Source organism: Sapajus apella, unplaced genomic scaffold, assembly GCF_009761245.1.
Source record: "Sapajus apella isolate SASKATOON/1434 unplaced genomic scaffold, GSC_monkey_1.0 scaffold962, whole genome shotgun sequence".
NCBI classification, from domain to species: domain Eukaryota; kingdom Metazoa; phylum Chordata; class Mammalia; order Primates; family Cebidae; genus Sapajus; species Sapajus apella.
In genome coordinates, this window is record NW_022437888.1 from 1 (window position 1) to 22,740 (window position 22,740).

The window sequence follows — 22,740 nt, forward strand, 5'->3', positions numbered from 1 at the left end:
TTTTTTTTTTTTTTTTTTTTTTTTTTTTTTTTTTTTTTTCTTGAGACAGGGTCTCGCTCCATTGCCCAGGCTGGAGTACAGTGGTGCAGTGGTATGATCGTTGCTCAGTGCAGCTTTGACCTCTCAGGCTCAAGCAGCCTCCCACCTCAGCCTTCTTAGTAGCTGGGACTACAGGCATGCACCACCATGCCTGGCTAATTTTGTATCTTTTGTATGCAGGGTCTTCCTATGGTGCCCAGACTGGTTTCAAACTCCTGGGCTCAAATGATCCTCCCACCTTGGCATCCCAAAGTGTTGGTATTACAGGTGTGGGCCATCGCACCTGGCCATTTTAGTTTTAATCATTTTATATTTTTCTAATTTAGAATGTTTACTAAGTCTATTTAATTTGTGAATATAATATTATTATGATTATTTTGTATGTGTTTAATCTCATTTTAATATAAGCACTTGGAAATTAGAGATCTTGTCTGTTATTTACTACTGTATTCTCAGTACTTGACCCTGCCTGGTATGAAACAGATGTTGAAGAAATAGTTGTTGAATGAATGAACTGCATTCAAAAATTCTCCAAGTATCACAGCATTCACCATCTAACAAAATAGCTTGTCTAGAGTCACAGTTAACCTGCCATCAAAGGAAATGTCAATGAAAATAAACCTTTGTATGTGCAGCTGCTAAGATTTGGGGGCTTTTGTTACTGCAGCGTAAACTAGCAAACTCAGTGAGACAGCAGATAGAATATACATATAGAAATAGACCAGATAGACCAGTAGATGAGATTCTAAAGATAGTTCAGTCAGCATTAACTAACCACACCCACACTCTCTTAATTTCCTAACAGAAAGAATGGAATTCCTGTTCACTAAGATCTGCCTCAAAGAGTACTTACTTTGTGAAAACTTTTCTGGCTACTCAAGTATTTAATCAGGACCTTATTTTTTTTTTTTTTCCTCCTGCAGGTTGGAGTGCAGTGGTGCCATCATAGCTCATTGTAACCTTTAACTCAAGGCTCAAGGAATCCTGCTGCCTCAGTCTCCCAAGTAGCTGAGACTGCAGGTGTGCACCACCATGCTTAGCTAATTTTTTATTTTTAGAGACAGGGTCTTACTATGTTGCCCAGGCTGGTCAGGACTGTTGATTGCATATGACAGAAACCCAACCAACTCTAGTTCCTCACCATCTTTCAATCTGCTCCTTTCTCAGTCTTCCGAGTCTCAACAAATGGCAGTTTCATCCTTTAAGATGCCCAAGCCCTGAATCTTTTTTTTTTTTTTGGGACGGAGTTTTCGCTCTTGTTACCCAGGCTGGAGTGCAATGGCGCGATCTCGGCTCACTGCAACCTCCGCCTCCTGGGTTCAGGCAATTCTCCTGCCTCAGCCTCCTGAGTAGCTGGGATTACAGGCATGCGCCACCATGCCCAGCTAATGTTTTGTATTTTTAGTAGAGACGGGGTTTCACCGTGTGTTAAGCTTGATTTCTCTCTTTTATGTCATAGCCCGTATGAAGGCCAATCATGTTGAGACCCAGGCGGAGGTTCCTGCTGACCCAGGCTCTCACCAGCACATCGCCCTTTACTGTCCTCCTGAGGGTGTCTGGAGCTTCAGTGCTGTGTGCTCTGGGCCTCCATGCTGGGGCACCACTGACTGCTGCTGTCCAGGGCTTCTGGTGGACTCTACGAGGCACTGATGTGGAATCTTCCCCATTCGGTGCACCAAGAGCAGCTTCACGTGGTGTGGGCTGACGTGAAGAGCTGCCAGATCTAACAGGTAAAAATCACAAGGCACTGCCAGCTGGATGGGGTCAGAGAGTCCTCTCTCCATTACGATTCAGATGAGAAGGTAGGATTCCATAGGCCCTAAACATTGCAGCATGACCCGCGTGTGCCACCCAGGAGCTGCAGTTCATGGTCAGGTGGAAGTTACTTGACTCCAGGAGAGGACAGTGTTCTCTTCAGGCCTTTTCCTCAGTGGCTGGATCTGCGTCCCTCCCCTCTCTCTTCCCCTCTCACCCGCCAGTCTCCGTCCCCATTTCCCTCTCTGTTTCCACCTTGCTGTTCCCTTTCACCTGCTTTCACCTCTTCAACTTTCATGGTTCCCCCCTCCCCGTCCACCCACATTTCCCAGGCTAAGTCCCCTGAGCTCTCCTGGGTGGGGAGATGTGTCTGGTTTTAGGCAGTGCCCTCTAGATGGGTCCAGGTTGGGGAAACATGGCTCCGCTGCCAGTAGAATGTTTGAGAGAGTGGCCAATTTTGAAGGCCTTTCACATCTCCCATTGTGGAATCGTGTAGGACTTAAAATTGATGGGCCACTGTGGAATTCTTGGTTCCTCAGGACCTTGCGGTGGTTGCCTTCTTTCACTGAGCATTCACAGGGTGGCTATTAGGTGCCAGGCCCTGCTCTGGGGTAGGGAAACCACAATGAGTAAATGTCAGGTTGCTGTCCCATGGAACCCACCACTGCAGGCATCAAAAGGGGGAGAAGGAAAGCAGTGTGGCCTGTTTGTGTCCTTCTCACGTGGTCACCTGCCAGGTCCAGGGGGAGTGGGAGCCAGTGCAAGGAGAGAGGCCCAGTGAGAAAGGCAAAGGGATGATGTCAGACCCAGGGGCTAAGACTCCCACCTGCAGCCGGTTAGCTTCTGGAGTGGACAAAGAGCAGCAGGGAAGGTCGTAGCCTGGTGTTCTAGGGTTCACTGTCCCATCTCATTCCTGTGGGTGCCAAAATTGTCCAAAGGGAAGACTCAGTGTCTCTAACAACAGCAGGCCAGAGACAGACAGCGTTTCAGAGAAGCAGGAAGGATTGTACGCCATGGAAACAGTATATGGTTTTATAGTAGTGCATCTCTGTCTCTTAACTAGTTAGCGTGTTCCTGTTAATGGAAAATATTGGTGGTGTAAGCTCCGCCTGGATTTTCTCATCTTCATGTAAGTTTGTCTGCTCCCCCATCCCTCCCTCCTTTCTTTCTTTTCCTTCTTTCCTGAGTTTTCTGATCATGGTCATGTGAGGCTAAAATCCAGGAATGGGCTGGGTATGCTTTTTCTCTAGAGTTCAAGCTTTTATTCCAAGTTCACTGCAGATATTGGAAAAAGTTTCTATTCTTATTTGTGGGGGACTGAGAGCCCTTTTCTTTGCTGTCAGCCAGGAGACACTCTGACTTCAGAGGCCACCCGCTTTCCTCCTTACCTGTCTTTTCCCTCTTTCAGCCAATCACAACTCATGGAGTCCTTCTCAGGCTCCTTCCTTCTCTTCATTTTATCTTCTCCAACCAGCCACAGAAAGCTCTGTCACCTACGGAGTGATGCGATTCGATCCAGTTCATGCAGGTAACGTCACCATCTTCAAGTCATGTATCTGTCATATAACAACATAATCACAGGAATGGTGTCTCATCACCTTAATAAGCTTCAGAGACAAGGGTATGGCATATTTGGGGACCATTTCAGAAATTCCATCTACCATAGTTGGACACTCACATTCCGCCATCTGCAAAATGCATTTATCCACTCCTCTAAAGTTTCCAAATTTCATGCTATTAAAGCATTATTTTAACATGGAAAATGTCACATAGTCCACATCAGTTCCAAAGTATAAAATCTCATCTAAAACATCCACGCTAGGTGTGGATGAGGCGGCTTATGTGTGTCCATTAAGTACAGATCGTTGACATAATTTCCTTACCTCCATAAACCCGTGAAACTGAACAAACTGCTTATCTGCTCCTAATGAGGAATGACGGGACAGATACAGAATAAGAATTACAGTGATTCTAGTTCAAAAAGAAGGAACATGGAAGGGAGAAAGAAGTCACCAACCCAGAATAGTATGGAAGTGGAGCTGGGCAAAATCCAGCAGGAGGTTTTTAAGTAGGACCCACAGCCTGGGACTGAGCCTCCATTCTGTGGGACTTTGCCTCTGGGACCTTTGCTCTGCATTTCTTGAAACCATTATTATCTATCTTATTTTTTTCCCCACTCCTTTGTTTCTTCTCCTTTCTCCTCATGGCAGCATCCTCTGCTTAATCTTTGGTCCATGCATCCCCAGCAGAATTGGTCAGATATTGCCCATGTCACAGTCCTGACCATCTCCACGAGGGGCTGTCCTTGTGAGCCCGTGTTCCTCTGAGATTGTCTTCACAGACCTGACCTGGCTGGGTTAGGAGAAAACCTAAGAATATGGAGTCCCAGAACCATTCTCTGCCCTCTATATCTCCAGGAGAGGAAGAAAATAACAGGGATCTTCATGGAGAAATGACCCACGTGAGGGCCTGGGCTCTCCAGCAGTTACAGCAGAGGAAACTTCCTGAGGAAGCATGGAGGAGCTGAACGCTCAGACTGGGAAAGCAGGGTTGTGTTAAGCACTATTTAATCCTCACGTGCTCCCTGCCCCAATCTACAAGCCAGCAAATGACAATAGACTGAAAATAAGTAATAGGACTATAGAACCACCATAAAGAATTGTCCAAGGAAAGGCCCTTTTACTCTGTTTGCAAGGTGAAATTGCTGTAATGGATCCAAAGTTTTCTGAAAGGCAGCAGTGAGTTTCTGGAGGGTGAGTTACCTGCTTTGCACAGGGAGGGTGAGGCCAAGGCTTGTGTGGTCTATCTCCTGCCACTAGGTGGTGAGGGAGCCTGGGAGAGTCTCTGTCTTTCTGGACCTGAGTTTTCTCATCAGTAAAGTAGGGGCTTATTGTATCTCTCTGAGGTCCCTTCCTGCTCAGTTTTCTCTGAGTCCTTGAGGGACTTAGATGGTCTTTAACACTGCATGGACCTGTAGCCTGCCTTTGACCTCTCTGGGTCTGACTCCTGACTCTCACCCCTGTGTTTCTCCCGCAGAGACTGAGCTGAGTCCACACCCTGGAAGCTGAGAACCGAGGGATCAGATGGAATAAAGTAAGTAAGCAGGTTTTGGAAAAGAGAATAACCTGCAAAGGACAAGTCAATGCTAGAACAGGTGAGAAACAAAGAAGGGGAGAATAAGGACAAACCGGGCCAGAAGCCTCAGGGGAAATGGGCAATGGACCTATGATCATTCAACCACTGGAGGAGCAGTGCAAGCTAAGCAGTGGGGACCGAGAGAGAAACTTACTCCACAGGAGTCTCCTGACCCTGGCCAGGGAGAGCCAAAGCTGGCCAGGGATCAGAGCTGGTTTATTGTGAGGGGCAACACCAACTCCAAGAGGGGGGGGATGCGACCGTGAGCCCCACTCCAGACACAGGAGCCTCAACCTCAGGGCTGCCGTAGCAGTGGATGCTCTTCAGGTCAGTGCGGGTTAAAGAGAAGAAACATGCCTGGAGAAGGGTTAGAGATGTCTGTTCTTAAATGAAACAGTTCTGTCCTAGGTCAGGGGTCAGAATAAGTGTTTCTTGCCAGTATATGAAGCAGTGATAGTTACACTATTCTTCTGCACTTGCAGTTGAGGAAGGTCTCTATATGATATGAGTATTTACTGGGTGTTTAATTTTCTCCACACTGTGTTAAGCACTTGGGGTTCAAATAGTAGTGTTTCCCCAAGGAACTCAAGCTCATGAGAGAAAGAACACAGAGACATGATTTCAAGAAAATATAGTAGATCTCTGAAAGTGGGGTGTCATGGCAGCCCAGAGGATGGGAGTGTAAGTGAAGACATTGCTCCCAATGACAAGGAGAACCATAAGAGGAATGCTTCAGAGTAGTCCCATTTTTCCTCCAGTGTCCCACAGAAGATCCTGGGGTATGACTGGTGTAGAGCAGGGGTCTACAGGTGTAGGAAGGAGGCTTGCTGCATCTTGGGAGAAATTATGGCATCCCTGGTAGGACATTTTGGAGAGGAATGTTGGTGATTGAATTGGATATCTGTAGTCACTTTTATCCTATCTTCAGTGAACACTGCTGAGACCTTCCTTAGTGCCAGACCCTAAGCTGGGAATCATGAACATAGAGACGAGTAAGAATATGATCTCAGCTTTCACAGAACTTAGTCCAGTGAATAGCGAGTTATGAGAAGTGTAGTGATGGTGGCTTCATTAGAGCAAGTGGCTCATGCTGCATGGAGATGACCTCAGTGGATGGCTGGGTCCCCCTTCTGGTTGTTATCAACAGCTGGATGACTTGCTCTGGGCCAGTGACCCTGGATTTCTGCCAGGTGTCTGCATCTTAGGTACAAGCAACACCTCAGTTTCCTGTTCGGTCAAAACAGTTAACACTGCCAAGGTGATCAGAGGATACTAGTGATATCAGTAGCTACTGATGAGGTCCTGGCCAGCTAGGGAAATAAAGATGTTAGTTTAACAACGATTCTAAATTTGTTCTTAACATCATAAGCAGAGAGTATCTGTCTTCTAAGTTAAATACTTTTTAGACTTCAAGATTCACCCACATGCAAAATAAAATCTGTATCAGTCATATCACTGCCCTGAGATGATTTCTCCCTGTCCTTACCAGAAGCCTGCGCTATCTGGAGCACTGAGGCTGTCTCAAGCTAACTGACCTGCTCTCTGGATTCCAGGGACACCAACAGAACCACGGGTTGAAGGCAGAGGCATTAATATCTCCAACCGTTCTGACTCCAGGTTGATCCGCCCCAATGCCCAGTATTAACCACACAGTAACAGGATGCCACCAACATTTTGATTTGGGGCTGTCATGTCATAACTTTAATAAAATTTAATAGATATTATTTTTTAGAATAATTCTAGGTTTACAGATAAATTGAACCGACAGCACAGGGAATTCCCCTATTCTCTCTTGTCCCCTAGAACACAATTTCCTCTATCATTAGTATCTTGCATTAGTGTGATAGATGTTTACAATTGATCAATCAATATTGATATGTTGTTATTAACTAAACTTCATAGTTTACATTGGGGTTCATTCTTTGAGTTTTATAGTTCTGTGGGTTTTGACAATTATCTAGTGTCATGAATCCTCAGTACAGTATCTCACAGAAGAGTTTCACTGCTGAAAACCTCCTTGTGTTCAACCAATTCATCCCTCCTGCACACTTGGCAATCACTGATCATTTCACTATCTCTGCCATTTTGACTCTCCTGGAATGTCCTAGTGTTGGAATCATACAGTGTGTAGAGTTTTTAGACTAGTTTCTTCCTAACATTATGGATTTAAAGTTCCTCCATGTCTTTTCATGGCCTGATAGCTCATTTCTTTTTATCATGAATCATATTCTCTTGTACAGATATACCACAGTTTGTTTAGTCATTCACTTAGTAAAGGATATTTTGGTTATTTCCAGTTTTTGACAAGTATGAGCAAAACAGTTGTAAATACCTGGATGCAAGTTTTTGAGTGAACATGTTTTCACATTACTGTGGTCAATACCTAAAACTGCTATTTGCAGGATTATGTGGCAAGGCTATGTTTAGCTTTGCCAAAAAAAAAAAAAAAAAAAAAAAAAAAAAAAACCTGCCAAACTGTTTTCCAAAGTGACTAGCATTCCGCTAGCAGTGAATGAGAGTTCCCGTTGCTTTGCATCTTTGACAGCCTTTGGTATTGTCACTTGTTTGGATTGGAGCCATTCTGTAGGTATATATTGTAGTGTAGTGGCATCTCATTGGTTTAATATGCAATTTCCTAATGACACATGGTTTCGAGCATCTTTATGATATGCTTATTTGCCATTCATATGTCTTTTTTGGTGGAGTATCCAGATCTTTTGCCCATTTCTAAATTGGGTGGTTTGCTTTTTTATTATTGAGTTTTAAGAGTCCTTTATGTATTTTGGACACCAGACATTCCATCAGATCTGTACTTTGCCAATGTTTTTTCCCCAGTCTATCACTTGTTTATTCATTTTCTTAACAATGTCTTTCACAGAGCAGAAGTTTTTAATTTTAATGAAGTCCAGCTTATCAATTTTTTCCTTCCTGGATTGTGCTTTTGACATTGTATCTGAGAAGTCATCGCCAAACCCACAGTCACCCAGATTTTCCCCTATGTTATCCTCTAGGAGTCTTACAGTTTGGCACCTTACATTCAGGTGTAAGATCCATTTTGTGAAAGGTGTAAAATCTGTGTCTAGATTTATTTATTTGTCACATGTGGATATCTAGTCATTCTAGCACCATTTGTTGAAAAGACTATCCTTTCCCTGTTAAATTGCCTTTGCGCCTTTCTCAAAGATCAGTCTATTTCCGAGTTCTGTATTCTTTTCTGGTGACCTATTGTCTGTTTTTTTCTTCCTTCACAAATTTCCATACTCTTTGGTTACTGTAGCTTTATAATTAGTGCTGAAGTCAACAGTGTCAGCTCTGTCAGTTCTGTGGGCATTTTTCTGATCTTTACCATGAGAACCTGGTTGGGCTCCAGGTGGTAAAACTTAGAAAAGTGTGAGATCCCCCCTAAATCTGGGCCCCAAGGAGTTTTGAAAGCTCAAGCCAGGCCACCCTCAGCTTCTAGTCATCTGTCAGTACCATTTAAGTGCTCCTCCCAGTGTCTGGCTTCAGCAGCTTCTGTTCCCTGTGTTTGCCTTTCTTTTCAGCGTGGCAATTTGCCCTGCGACCTCTCCTCTAGTCCCTCTAATAAGATTTGATAATTTTCAGTTTGTTAGCTTTTTACTTGTTGTGAGGACAAGTGGTGACCTCCTGGCTCCTTACAAGTTGGAGTTGAAACCAGAAATTTCGTTAAGCAAGTTGCTTGTCACTAATCGCAAATGTAGAACTGAATAATTTCAGTAGATATGTAGAATGTTGTAGCCATCACCTCAGTCCCCTCTTAGAATATAGACTACATTTCTTTTTTCCCCAGATTCCCCAGAGGCTCTTTGTAATCATTTTCTAATCACTGGTCACCATGACAGAGCCTGAACAAAATTTAAATTTGGGAAACAGACAACATTACATTTCAGCTTTTATTAGATTGGGATTTTATCTAATGGACCATTGTCTTACTCTTGTGTAAACTAGAGGAGATATTTTATTCTAAGGACTTTCTTTGGGGGAACTTAGTAGTAGTCCTGTTTATTGCTCTCCTTGAATTGGTTCGTCTATGCTAGTAACAGATAGTTACTATCAAACCTTGTCTGGTGATCACAAGTGAAAGAGCTAAAAAAAAAATTCTTCTATTAGAAATGTAGATGATGAATTTTCAGATAATGTTATGTGGAGTTACGTTTGTTTTTGAGCTGGAGTTTCGCTCTTGCTGTGCAGGCTGTAGTGCAATGGTGAGATCTCGGCTCACTGCAACCTCTGCCTCCTAGATTCTAGCAATTCTCCTGCCTCAGCCTCCCGAGTACCTGGGATTACAGGCATGCACCACCATGCCTGGCTAGTTTTGTATTTTTAGTAGACAGAGTTTCTCCATGTTGGTCAGGCTGGTCTCGAACTACCAAGCTCACATGATCCATGCACCTTAGCTTCCCAAAGTACTGGGATTACATGCATGAGCCACCACACCTGGCTGGGAGTTAAATATTTTACCATCTTTTTTTTTTCTTTCAGAAATTGGATTGGTAACATTGAAGAGACACTTCTCACCTGCCTGAAATGCCCTTCATTATCTTCTTCAAGTTGCAAGGGCTCTGGAACAGCCCTTACAGTGCTCCCATAAAGGTAAGTATAACATTTTACTGTAGTCCCTTGCTTTTTTTTCTTTTTTGTGCCTATAGGGATTAGCATACATGTATGTGAAAATATAAACAGAGTATAGATAGGCACCTGTAACTAGTTTTCTGTTGCTACCTATTAGTGCATTATAACAAGTTAGTGGTTTGAAACTACAGAAATCAGGAATGATTGGGTTCTCTGATCAAGGTCTTAGGAGGCTGAAATCCAGTTATGGGCTGCCTGTGTTTTTCATCTAGAGCTCAGGCTACACTTCCAAGTTGACTACAGATGTATTAGCAGAATTCCTCTTGTGTGTGGAGGACTGAGATCCCTTTTTCAGTGCTCCTGGCTCTCAGCCAGGAGACCCCCTGACTCCAGAGGCCACCTGCATTCTTTCTCACTTTTCCCATCTTCCAACCAGCAACAGCCCATGGAATTCTTCTCCAGCTCCCATCCTCTCTCTGACTATGTCTTCTACCCACTAGAGAAATCTCTGACAGTTAGGGAGTGATGTGATTCCATCCGGTGCACTGAGGAGAACTCAACCTTTGTATTAGTCTGTTGTTGCAGTGTTATAATGAATGACCTGGGAGAACTCAGCCTTTGTATTAGTCTGTTCTTGCAGTGTTAATAATGAATGACCTGGGTGATTTATAAAGAAAGAAGTTTAATCAGATCACGGTTCTGTGGGCTGTGCAGGCTTCTGCTTCTGGGAAGGCCTCAGGAAGCTTACAATCATGGTGGAAGTGGAAGCAGGCATGGTCTTCACATGGTCGGCAGAGACCTGGGGGGTGGGGTGAGAGAGAGAGAGAGAGAGAGAGAGGGGTGGGGGAAAGAGAGTAGCGGGGGAAAGTGCTACATACTTTTAAACAGCTAGATCTCATGGAAACACTGTCATGTGACGGCACTTGGGGGATGGTGCTAAGCCATTAGAAACCTTCCCCATGATCCAATAACCTCCCACCAGGCCCCACCTCTAACACTCAGGATAATAATTCAACATGAGATTTGGGTGGGGACACAGAGCCAAACCATATCACTCTTTAAAGTCATATGATTGCCATGTAACAACATAATCACAGAAATGTCTCATTAGCTTAACAAGTTCCAGAGATAAGGGTACAGCAGGTTTGGAGACCATTTTAGAAATGCCACTTATCACAGTTCAACTTCTAGTCCCCAGACATTCACGTTCCTCACAGATGCAAAATACATTCACCCTCTCACCTAAAGTTTTCAAGTTTTGTGTCATGAACGAATTAGTTCAAAGTGAAAAATGTCATGTAGCTCTAATCTGATTGAAAGTTTAAAATCTCAGTTAAATCATCTACACCAAGTGTGAATGAGGCTTCTGAGGGTTTCCATTAAGTACAGATTCTTTTTTGTTTTTGTTTTTGAGAGTGAGTCTTGGTCTGTGACCCATGCTGGAGTGCAGTGGTGTGATCTTGGGTTACTGCAACTTCTGCCTCCTGGGTTCAAGTGATTCTCCTGCCTCAGCCTCTTGAGCAGCTGAGATTATAGGCATGCACCACTGGATTCAGCTAATTGTTTTGTATTTTTAGTAGAGATTGGGTTTTGCACTGTTGGCCAGGCTAGTCTGAAACTCCTGACCTCAGGGGGTCCATCCCCTTAGGCCTCTGAAAGTGCTAGGATTTCAGGCATGAGCCACTGTACCCGGCCCAAGTACAGATCTTTGATATAATTCCCTTACCTCTGTTGACCTGTGAAACTGAGCAAACAGCTTATCTGTCCTCAATGTGCACTGGTGGGACAGTCACAGAATAAGGATGCTAGTGATTCATGTTCAAAAAGAGGGAAAGTGGAGGGAACAAAGTCACTGATCCAAAACCATTTTGAAATGGGGCCGAGGAAAGTCCAGCAGGAATTTCTTGATTAGGCTCTTCAGCCTGGAACTAACCCTCTGTGACAGGGGGCTTTGCCTCCGGGCTCTGCATTTTTTTTTCTATTGTTACTGAAAACATTTTATTTTTCTTCTTCCCCCACTCTTTTGGTTCTTCCCCTTTCTCCTCATGGCAGCATCCTCCACTTAAATTTGTTTGCATCATCCCCAGCAGAATTGGTCAGATATTGCCCATGTTATGGTACTGACCATCTCCACGAGGGCCTGTCCTTGTGAGCCCATGCTCCTCTTCACTGTCCTGACCTCTTTCAGTCATGATTGCTTTCAGCTGATCTGGCTGGCTTAGGAGAAAATCTAAGACTATAGAGTCCCAGAACCAATCTCTGCCCTCTCTATCTCCAGGAGAAGAAGAAAATAACAGGGATCTTCATGGAGAAATGACCCAGGTGAGGGGCTGGACTCTCCAGAAGTTACAGCAAAAAAAAAAGTTTCTGAAGAAGAATGGAGGAGCCGAGAGCCCAGGCCGGGAAAGCAGGGTTGTGTGAAACGCTATTTAATCCTATGTGCTCCCTGCCCCAGTCTACCAGCCAGTGAATGACAGCTAAGTATAAATGCCAGGACTATAGAACTGTGATAAAGCGTTTGTCCAAGGAAAGGGCCTTTTACTCTTTTTGTTTTCACAGTGGAAATTGCTGTTTTTCATTTAAAGTTTCTGAAAGGCAGCAGTGAGCTTCTGGAGGGTGAGTTACCTGCTCTGCACAAGGAGGCTGAGGCCAAGGCTTATGGTGGATCTGCTGCCACCAAGTGGTGAGGGCAGGAGCCTGGGAGAGTCTCAGTCTTTCTGGGCTTCAGATTCCTCATCGGTGAGGTAGGGGCTTATTGTACCTCTCTGAGGTCCCTTCCTGCTCTGTTTTCTCTGAGTCTATGAGGAATTGAGATGGTTTTCAGTGCTGCCTCGGACCTTCAGCTGAGACCTGAATGTCAGTCCCCTGCAGGAGCCTGAGCTGAGTCTACACGCTGGAATCCCAGAGCTGAGGGAACAGGTGGAAGAAAGAAAGTCAGCAGGTTTAGGGGATGAGAATAATCCACAAAGGACAAGGCATTGGTAAATGAAAACCAAAGAAGGGGAGAATGAGAACAAACTGGGACAGAAGCCTCAGGGGAAATGGGCAATGCCTATAATCATTTAAATTCTCAAGGAGCAGCATGAGCTGAGCAGTGGGGACAGAGAAATTTACTCCACAGGAGTCTTCTGCCTCTGGCCATGGAGAGCCATAGGATAGATCAGAGCTGTTTTATAGTGAGGGGCAGCTTCAACTCCAAGAGGGGGAGGATATGACTATGAGCCCCCACCCCAGACATAGGAACCTCGACCTCAGGGCTGCTGTAGCAATGGATACTCTTGAGGTCAGTGTGGGTTAGAGGGAATAACCGTGCTTGGAGAAGAGTGGAGATGTCCATTCTTACATCGAAAAGCTCTGCCCTAGGTCAGGTGCCACAGTAAGTGTCCCTTGCTTGCATATGAAGCAGTGATACTTACACTGTTTTTCTGCACCTTCAGTGTAGGGCACGTTCGGAGCCCGTTGTAGGGCTGAGTGCCCCACCGAGTCGTGGGATGAGACTTAGGCTGTGCTGAGGCACAGGATCTGAGAAATAAAGAGACAGGACACAGAGGTACAAAGAAAATGCAGCTGGGCTCGGGGGGCCAGGACACAGAGTTACAAAGAAAATGAGGCTGGTGAGTGAGCCCCGAATGTCCAGAAGCATGAGTATTTATTGTGTATAGGTTAGGGGGCAGGGCAGTGAGTGAAATCATGTTTAAGGATAGTGATAGGGTCGTGAGCAATAAAACATGGGGTCCACCCCCATTAGGTCACCTAGGCCAGAAGGTGGACAGCGCGCAGCAAGGGGCCCGTTTCCATGAAGGCAAGGGCCGTGTGCAGTAAGGGGTCCACCCCCATTAGGTCACCGAGGCTTGAAGGTGGGCCGTGTGCAGTGAAGAGGGTTCAGTGTGTGATACTTCTATCTATGGGGAAACAACTTCTAAGAAGATTTATAGGAGGATGCCTTAAGTCACATAGCAGTGACAGAGCTGTAAGGGATTCTGGTAGCTTCCAATGGATTCTATGGGAAGATGCTTTTCAAGCAGCACAGTAGCAAGAGCTGATAAAGTTCACAGTCACCAAGGTGGATTGCCAGTCTCAGGGCAGCCTTCCACAAGAACTGGAGCAAGGTCCTACAACTCCTTTATCAGGAGGAGTGGCTCTTGCCCCAAGCCTACCATACAGTGGGTATCTTTACGATACTGAACGCTGCCGCCTGGGCCATGGATTCTTGTCCTGGTATAACTGTTTTCCCTTAATTCATGCTCTGCACTGTATCTGCTCCAGGCATTCCTCCGATTATAAGCTGCTTATTCCTTAATTCATGCTCTGTACTGTGTCCACTCTATGCATTCCTCCGGTTATGAACTAAGATATAATTATAGGTATATATGTAGGGAAATGTTCTTTAGGCATTCATACTGTCAACTATTATATGATTACATATAGAGGATTATATAAAGGGATCCTTCAAGCCTATTTCTATAAACTAATATATGATTATGTAAAGGATTATATAACAGGAAATAGCTGAGTAGTAACACTATAATGTGAGATATTCCTCAAGCCCTAACTGTGCCAGGGTTCTGCTTAGCCCTCATTCCTCAGTGCCTATATGGGCGATTACCCACATTCAGTTGAGGGAAGTTTCTCATATTTATTATTTAATTTTCTTTATACTGTGCTAAGCACTTGGGATTCGGGTATTTAATGTCTCTAAAGAAACTCAAGCCAGTGAGTGGAAGAATACAAGCAGATCATTTCAACAAGATACGGTAGTTCTACCTAACTGAGGTGTTGTGGCAGCCCGGAGGATGGGAGGGTATGTCAAAGGACATTGCTCCTAATGACGGGGGGAAGCATAAGAGAACATTTTCAGATTGGCCGGGCATAGTGGCTGACACCTGTAATCCCAGCACTTTGGGAGGCTGAGGCGGGTGGATCACAAGATCAAGAGATCAAGACTATCTTGGTCAACATGGTGAAACCCTAACTCTGCTGGAAATACAAAAAAATTAGCTCGGCATGGTGGTGCACACCTATAGTCCCAGCTACTCAGTAGGCTGACGCAGGAGAATTGCTTGAACCCAGGAGACGGAGGTTGCAGTGAGCCGAGATTGTGCCATTGCACTCCAGCCTGGGTAGCAAGAGTGAAACCCTGTCTCAAAAGAAAAAATAAAAGAGAACATTTTCAGAACAGACTAGTCTTCCTTCAAGCTCCCACAGGAGAGGATCCTGGGGCAGGGATGGTGTAGGGCCTGTGTCTCTCTAAGGAAGGGGATTTGCAGCATTCTGAGAGAAAGCGCATCCCTTACAAGACATTGGGGACAGAAATGTAGGTGAAAGGGTTGGAGGTTTCTAATCAATTTTATTTAGTCATGGATGTACACTGCTGAGAGGCCCTTCTGTGCTGGGCCCTTAGCTAAGAACCATGACCACAGAGGTGAGTAAAATAGGATCCCAACCTTCACACAATTCTCAGTCTAGTGACTGGTGATTCATGAGAAGTGTGGTCATGGTGGGTCCATTCGAACCAGTGGCCGATGCCTCATGAGATGACCTCAGTGGATGGCCTGGGCCAGTGACCCTGGACTTCAGCCATATTTCAGCATCTCGAGGTACAGTACACCCATGCCTCTGCTCCATGTTGAGTCAAAGCAGTTAACACAGCGAAGGTATTCAGAGGACACTGGTGATATCAGTAGCTATTGAGTGTTCCAGCTGGGGAAACAAAGAAGTAAATTTAATAAGTCTTCTAAATTTGTGCTTGCCATAATGATAAATAACTTTATCTTCATAATAAATTATATCCTGGTAAATTAATTATAACTTGACATAATTAGAAATAACTTTATCCTGAGTACAGCTGACACACAAGCCCTTGAGGACACATGCCTGAGGATTCTGATGAAGATATGATGTCCAAATATCATTTGGACCTACAGTCCAGCTTTGAAACAGTGGAAGACCCAGTTTCAAATTCAAGGTTGCTTTGAGTAGAAATTCACTTTACCTCTTTTTGCATGGCAATGGGGCCAATCTTCCCTGAACTGCCCCTTACAAGAAAAGGAATCATACTGGTAAGATTTCAGACTTAGCAGACATGGGTAAGTAAGGAAGTCTTACAAATCTCTTCTAGTCACCTAGCAAGAAACCAGAAATGCTTCAGCAAGTTCATTCACATTCAGGACAGTTGTGTGCACTAGATCACAGACGCTGAGACATGAAGAACAGACCCCCTAACAAGGGAAAATATTTCTTCCTGTCCTAGGACATCACTGCCAACTTCAGGGAAGTGAGAACACAGCTGCCCGCTTTACAGTATGGGTTACTTTTGTGCCTGGAATGTGTCTGACGTCCTGAGACCTGTACCCGTTTCAGGGAGCCTTGGGAGGAGCCTGAATCATGGATGGAATTGGACAGTGCATGGAGATGGTTGAGCAGGATGAGGGTAAGTGCAGGGGCATGGCCAGGTCATACTGGGAGACAATGAGCGGCACTGATGGGGACAGACAGAGAAAGTCAACAGTTTGTGCTTCAGCATCAGAAACTCCAACCAGTAACGAATTTGCTTTTATAAGTAATATTTTTCTGTTTACATGAGAATTTAATCTCCAAAGAGAAATCATAAAAATAGTAAGTCCAGGGCATAAAACCTAAACCGTAGCTCATATTCTTTCTAAATGGAGCCATCAGTAAAATCTTCATAAAACATATATTGTGGTTATAAGAAGGCAAAAGTCAGCCGGGTGTGGTGGCTCGCACCTGTAGTCCCAGCACTTTGGGAGGCCAAAACGGGTGGATCACAACATCAAGATATCAAGACCATCTTGGCCAACATGGTGAAACCTTGTCTATGCTAAAAACACAAAAATTAGCTGGACTTCGTAGTATGTGCCTGTAGCCTCAGCTAGTCAGGAGATTGAGGCAAGAGAATCACTTGATCCCAGGAGGCAGAGGTTGCAGTGAACTGAGATTGTGCCACTGCATTTCAACCTGGTGACAGAGCAAGACTCTGTCTCAAGAAAAAAAAAAAAAAAAAAAAAAGAAAAAAAGCAAAAGTCTTACTGAGAATCATTCATATTCCATAGAAGAAAGAATGAAATACAGTCAAGGGAAGACCCAAGTCTCATACTTCTTTGTATATTCCAAAGTTCCAGGGAAGTTCCAGGTAATAGAGGTTATTTCCCATGCTGTTAAAGCAAGGTTGCAGACACTTCTGAATTTTGGTAGCAATACTCTAGGAGGGCACATCTCTGTCCTGAAAAATGATACAGGAATGAATACTCTTCTTGTGACTCATTCTGGTCATTCATGCAGCATCACAGAAACCAAACAATGGAAATATGGCCAAATTCATGATTTCCTAGCCCTCTTGTTCAGGTTTCTTACCTGATTGTAACAGCATTACCTTGAAGATTATGATGAAGATATGCTGTCCAAATATGTGCACAGTTTTGAGCAAAATGACTGGTACAAATTGGTCAACAAATAATAATAATTATATGAATATTTACTGAATGACATGGATTCTATGAATAATTGTGGAATAATTATTGTAATTGCTTTTACTAGCGGTTCTCAAAACTCATCTATGTGAGACCTCAAGTAAGCCACATAACTTTGTGAACCTGCAGTTTCATCATTTTTTAAATGAAGAAACCTGACAGCTTTTCATTCTGCCACAGGTCAGGCCTCCCAGATACTAGAACATACATTTAGTTAAAGCCTTTGATATATCTCAAAGCAGTATCCTTACAGTGTAGTTGGAGGATGGTGGGGGCTGCAGAGAGGCACGCTTTCCAGTGGGATTGATCCAGTCCTCCTTCCTTCATTGCCACATGAATGCTGGGCAGCCCAGGGTCACACCCATTGTACCCTCAACTCGGACAAGCCCAGCAGCCAAACGTAGGAGACTTGGGCTACAGAACAGTCTCCCAAATCCCAGGCTCACAAAACCTAGGTGGAGATGACGGCTGAGAAAGTGAGGGGGAAGTTCAGGGGATCACTCTTCCTTACTCGTTCCTCTCATCTCAAATTCACCTTCTATTGCACAGCAACACTGAGGACCACCAACCACCCCTGACCATCACCTTGATCTTGCTGTGTTTGGTTAGTGGGATGCAACCACACATCAGTGGTGTTAGACGAACTCAGAAAAATATCTATCAAACAGTATTCCATAAGGGGACCACCCATGGCCCTGTTATTTTCAATATATGGAAAAAATGAAATGAAAACAACAAAATCGTATCAGGTTTCCAAGATTTCCCAAGATAGATGGTCACATATGCTTTCAAGAGATCTCTATAGAAATGATTTCAGTGACGTGACACCTTGAAAAGAGCTCTTCTGGGACTAGAATCACATCCATAAGTGAGAAGTATGAGATGTAGTGTTCAGTCACATTAAAAAACAAATCATCCCACATAGAGGAAGCTTTGGAAGTAGGGATGTCACACTGGTCTTAAGTGTGATGAAAAGCCTCTTCTGCCACAAACGTCAGTGTAGTGGTATCTGCCAGTAAGAAAAACTAAATAGCATAACCATGGGATGCAGCAAGAAGAATATTGAGCCAGAAAAGAAAACATTTTGAAGAAATGAATTACTCATTGACCTAGTGGATACAGAAAAAACTGCAGAAGACTCAGAGGATATGATGGCAGTGTAATAGATTGATATCTTAAACTTGTGGAAAAGCCTTCAATTCTGTTTTAACATATGAGAAGGAGAGGTGACTGATTTCATGACTAGCGTTAAGAAAGTATCACGTGTTGGGAAACTGTTTCTGCCTTGATGGTTTTATACACATATAAGAGCTGAAAAATGAGGCACATGCTTAGATGTATTGGGAATGAGATGAGACTGTGGCATTGTCACAACGGTACACAAATACTGAGAGTAGCTTATAGAGTAATGGTCCCCATCTGTTGTGACCTCAGGTGAGACCAGGAGGCCTATGTTTTAGCAAACCCTGGGCAATGGAATGAAGGGCTCCTAAGATTCCACGACACGCCCAGCTTCTAATTCTGTTACTGCAACAGCAGACCGTTACCTGGGACACTGGCCACTATCTCCCATACTCTTGTCAGAGTCTGAGCTGCAGACAGCGCCTTCAGTTCTCAGCTCAAGCATTGCAAACCTTGTTTTTGCTGTTAAGGACCCTAAAGTACTGTGAGGAGGGATCAGGTTTTTCTCAACAGTAAGTTAAGAATTTGAGTTACCTACATCCCCTGGTCCTGATTAAAACTATTTGATTTCCAGTTTTTAACCCATCATGTTTGGGTTTCTTCTCCCCAGTCCCTGGCTCTCCCTGTGGTGCCCCAAATGTCACCATGGTGGTGGCATCCTGCAGGACGTGTTCCGGGAAGACGACAGAGGTGAACTTTCCAAATACCATGGAGAATTCCTACTCCCAGCAGGAAGAGACGAAACCAAATATCAGAGCCAGCAAAAATAGACTTCTTATGAGCCAGGTGGCCTACTTCCTGAACTACCAGCTGAAGACATACAGTAAGTTCTATAGGTTGACCACCATGAAAGTGATGAATGATGTCCTATCTTGTCTCGAGAAACTAACCGTTCTTTTCATCAAACTTAGTTTCATCCTTCCCATACTTGTAGAAAATAGCAATGGGTATTTTAACATTTAGTTAAGGATGGAAGACAGTGGCAAAAGTATTTAGCAACTTTTCCACGTCTTCAGTAAGGTGGGTGTTGGACTGGGGTTGCAATCCCAGCTATTGATTTCTGACACAGGCACAGAACCACCTGTTTTTCTCAGCCAAAGGCTAAATCATGTTTACAGGAATCCTCTCTGTACCATCTAAGATCCTGCAGACAAGTAGCATCTAGACTGTTGGTCTAAATGTCTGAGGCTACTGAACTTCCATTCAGTTCTGGTTTCTGCTAAGGCCCAGTAGGCAAAGCTGTGTTCTGGGGACACTGAGGGAAACACGGTGATAGCACACAGTACCAGCTGTTGGGAACTTAAAGGGGACCCTGCTCCTAATAGAACCTGTGGTATCTGTAAGTGGCTCCATCAAGAGCAGGGAGTACCCTGGTACTGGTGCATCAACTCCCCAATTAGCTGGCATCCCCCATGGGCACCACCACATTTGACTAACTTCTGTATTTTCAGTAGAGGCGGGGTTTCACCCTATTTGCCAGGCTGGTCTTGAACTCCTGAGATCAAGGGATCTGCCCTCCTGTGCCTCCTAATGTGCTGGGATTCCAGGCATGAGCCACCATGCCAGCTCCACAGATTCTTTTTTCAGTAAAAGTTGTTAGAATTCATCCCTTGGTCCAGTCTCCTATATAAATTTCTCCAACCATTCATTGACCATGACATATGATGAGATAAATCAATATTGCAGCAATACTTCTGGAAAGTAGTTAGGGCAATTTTTGGAAGATTTTGGGGAAAACGTTTTAATTTTTTGTACTGACTTAGGTCAGAGGATATGATTAAGATCTACCAGAGGAGGGAGATTTTATCCCATGGATCTGAAAAGCAGGCTCATATACTTCTAGGGCAATTTAGTCTAGGGCCCGTTAGAACAATCCTGTCAGAATACCACATTCTTACACCAAGAATATTTTAAGTCCTTGTGCTATGAGTGGACACTGATTTGGTCTGTGTGAAGTGTGATTTGCTTAATGTGACCTGCTCTTCTGAATTTGCTTACAGGAGATCCAAAAGATCAGAATGAAGAACAGAAATGCAGAGACAGCAAAAATAAACTTCTTATGAGTCAAGTGGCCTACTACCTGGGCCGCAGGCTGAAGACACAAAGTAAGTTGTATAGGTTCACTGTCACGAAAGTGCTGAACAATATCCTGTCTTCTTTCTGAGAAATGATACACTCTCTTCTTCAAACTTAATTTCATCCTTCCCTTACTTCTAGGAATATAGCAATGGGTATTTTAGCACTTTGTCAAAGATGGAAGACAGAGGTCAAATATTTAGCAACTTTTAAAAGTCTGCAGTAAGGTGGGTGTGGGACTAGTGTTAATATCCCAGCTATTGATTCCTGACACAGGCACAGAACCACCTGTTCTTCTCAGCAAAAAGCCAAATCATGTTTACAGGAATCTTCTCTGTACCATATAAGATCCTGCAAAATGTATAAGCAAGATAAAGGTAGAAGTGTTTATTTCCTAGTTTCAAGGTGACAGAGTAGCTAAGACAAGTTGACTTTAAGGAGATCGAGATTGTAGATGAGAAGAGTAAAAGCAGGGAAATGACATCTTCAAATCAATGAGCAAGGCTGTCAGTGACATCCCTCAGTCGCGATTAAACCAATTTGACGTCACCAGTTTCTAATCCATCATATGTTTGGGTTTCTTCTCCCCAGTCCCTGGCTTTTTGTGTTCTGCCCCAAACGTCAGCATGGTGGCATCTGACAGGCCTTCTTCCAGAACAAACACAGAGGTGAATGTTCCAGAAGGCATTGAGAAATCCTGCTGCCAACAGGAAGAAAACAAACTGACTTTCGGAGCCCGCAAAAATAGACTTCTTATGAGTCAGGTGGCCTACTTCCTGAACTACCGGCTGAAGACATACAGTAAGTTCTATAGGTTGACCACCATGAAATTGATGAATAATGTCCTGTCTTGTTTTGAGTAACTAACCTCTTTCTTCATCAAAATTAATTTCATCCTTCCCATACTTGTAGAAAATAGAAATGGTTATTTTAACATTTTGTTAAAGATGGAAGACAGAGGCAAAAGTATCTAGCAATTTTTCCATGTCTTTAGTAACATGGGTGTGGGACTGGGGTTACAATCCCTGCTATTGATTTCTGACACAGGCACAGAACCACCTGTTTATCTCAGCATAAGGCTAAATCACGTTTACAGGAATCCTCTCTGTACCGTATAAGATCCTACAGACAAGTAGCATCCAGTCTGTTGGTCTAAATGTCTGAGGCTACTGAACTTCCATTTGGTTCCGGTTTCTGCTGAGGCCCAGTAGGCAAAGCAGTGTTCTGCAGACACCAGGGGAAACACAGTGATAGCACACAGTACCTCCTCTGAGGAGCTGGAAGAGGACCCTGCTCCTAATAGAACCTGTGCTATCTGTAAGTGGCACCATCAAGAGCAAGGAGTACCCTGCTACTGGTGTCTCAGCCTCCCTGTTACCTGGGATCGCTGGTGGACACCAAAGCCCCTGGCTAATCTTGGTATTTTTAGTAAAGATGGGGTTTCTCCATGTTGGACAGGCTGGTCTTGAACTCTTGAGGTCAAGTGATCTGCCCTTCTGGGCCTCCTAAAATGCTGAAATTTCAGGCATGAGCCACCATGCCTGCTCCACAGATTCTTTTTTCAGTAAAGGTTGTTAGAATTCATCCCTTGGTCCAGTCTCCTATGTAAATTTCTCTAACCACTCATTGATCATGATATATGATGAGATAAATTAATATTGCAGCAATGCTTCTGGAAAGTAGTTCTGGCAATTTTTGAAGATTTTTGGGAAAAAGTTTTAATTACTTGCCCTGACTAGGTCAGAGGATATATGATGAAGATCTACCAGATGATGCAGATTTTGTCCCATGGATCTGAAAAGTAGGCTCATCTACTTCTGAGGCGACTTAATCTAGGGCCTGTTAGAACATTCCCATCAGAATATCATATTCTTACACTGAGAATATTTTACGTCCTTGTGCTATGACTGCACACTGATTTGGTCTTGTGTGAAGTGTGATTTGCTTAATGTGACCTGCTCTTCTGAATTTGTTTACAGAAGATCAAAAAGATCACGATGAAAAACAGAAATGCAGAGACAGCAAAAATAAACTTCTTACGAATCAAGTGGCCTACTACCTGGGCTGCCGGCTGAAGATGGAAGGTAAGTTCTATAGGTTCACTGTCACGAAAGTGCTGAACCATGTCCTGTCTTGTCTATGAGAAATGATACACTCTTTTCTTCAAAGTTAATTTCATTCTTCCCATACTTCTAGGAAAATAACAGTGGGTATTTTAACATTTAGTTAAAGATGGAATACAGAGGCCAAACTATTTAGCAATTTTCCATGTCTACAGTAAGGCGGCTGTGGGACCAAGGTTAAAATCCCAGCTATTGATTCCTGACACAGGCACGGAACCACCTGTTCTTCTCAGCAAGAGGGTAAATCATGTTTACAGGAATCCTCTCTGTACCATATAAGATCCTGCAGAACTCATAAGATAATGATAGGAGGGTTTATGTCCTGGCTTCATGGTGACTGAGTAGCTAAGACA

At 43.9% G+C, this 22,740-nt stretch overlaps 1 protein-coding gene across 5 annotated transcripts; it reads left to right on the top strand.

Moving 5' to 3' along the window:
* The first annotated feature begins 1,471 nt into the window (after positions 1 to 1,471).
* Positions 1,472 to 22,437, top strand: LOC116546487. Of its 5 annotated transcripts, none has more exons than XM_032272730.1 (9): positions 1,472 to 1,769; positions 9,430 to 9,540; positions 11,798 to 12,135; positions 12,391 to 12,500; positions 15,880 to 15,949; positions 18,799 to 19,011; positions 20,189 to 20,293; positions 20,856 to 21,065; positions 22,244 to 22,437. In XM_032272730.1, the coding sequence occupies exons 5-9, from the start codon at positions 15,904 to 15,906 to the stop codon at positions 22,405 to 22,407; spliced, it is 738 nt and encodes a 245-aa protein (XP_032128621.1). In that variant the 5' UTR covers positions 1,472 to 1,769; positions 9,430 to 9,540; positions 11,798 to 12,135; positions 12,391 to 12,500; positions 15,880 to 15,903; the 3' UTR covers positions 22,408 to 22,437. The 5 variants fall into 5 exon arrangements, with proteins under 5 accessions (XP_032128621.1, XP_032128622.1, XP_032128618.1 ...); XM_032272731.1 differs by lacking the exons at positions 1,472 to 1,769; positions 9,430 to 9,540 and adding exons at positions 3,844 to 3,854; positions 8,619 to 8,628 and having other exon boundaries at positions 11,893 to 12,135; XM_032272727.1 differs by lacking the exons at positions 1,472 to 1,769; positions 11,798 to 12,135 and adding an exon at positions 4,860 to 4,948.
* The last annotated feature ends 303 nt before the right edge of the window (positions 22,438 to 22,740 follow it).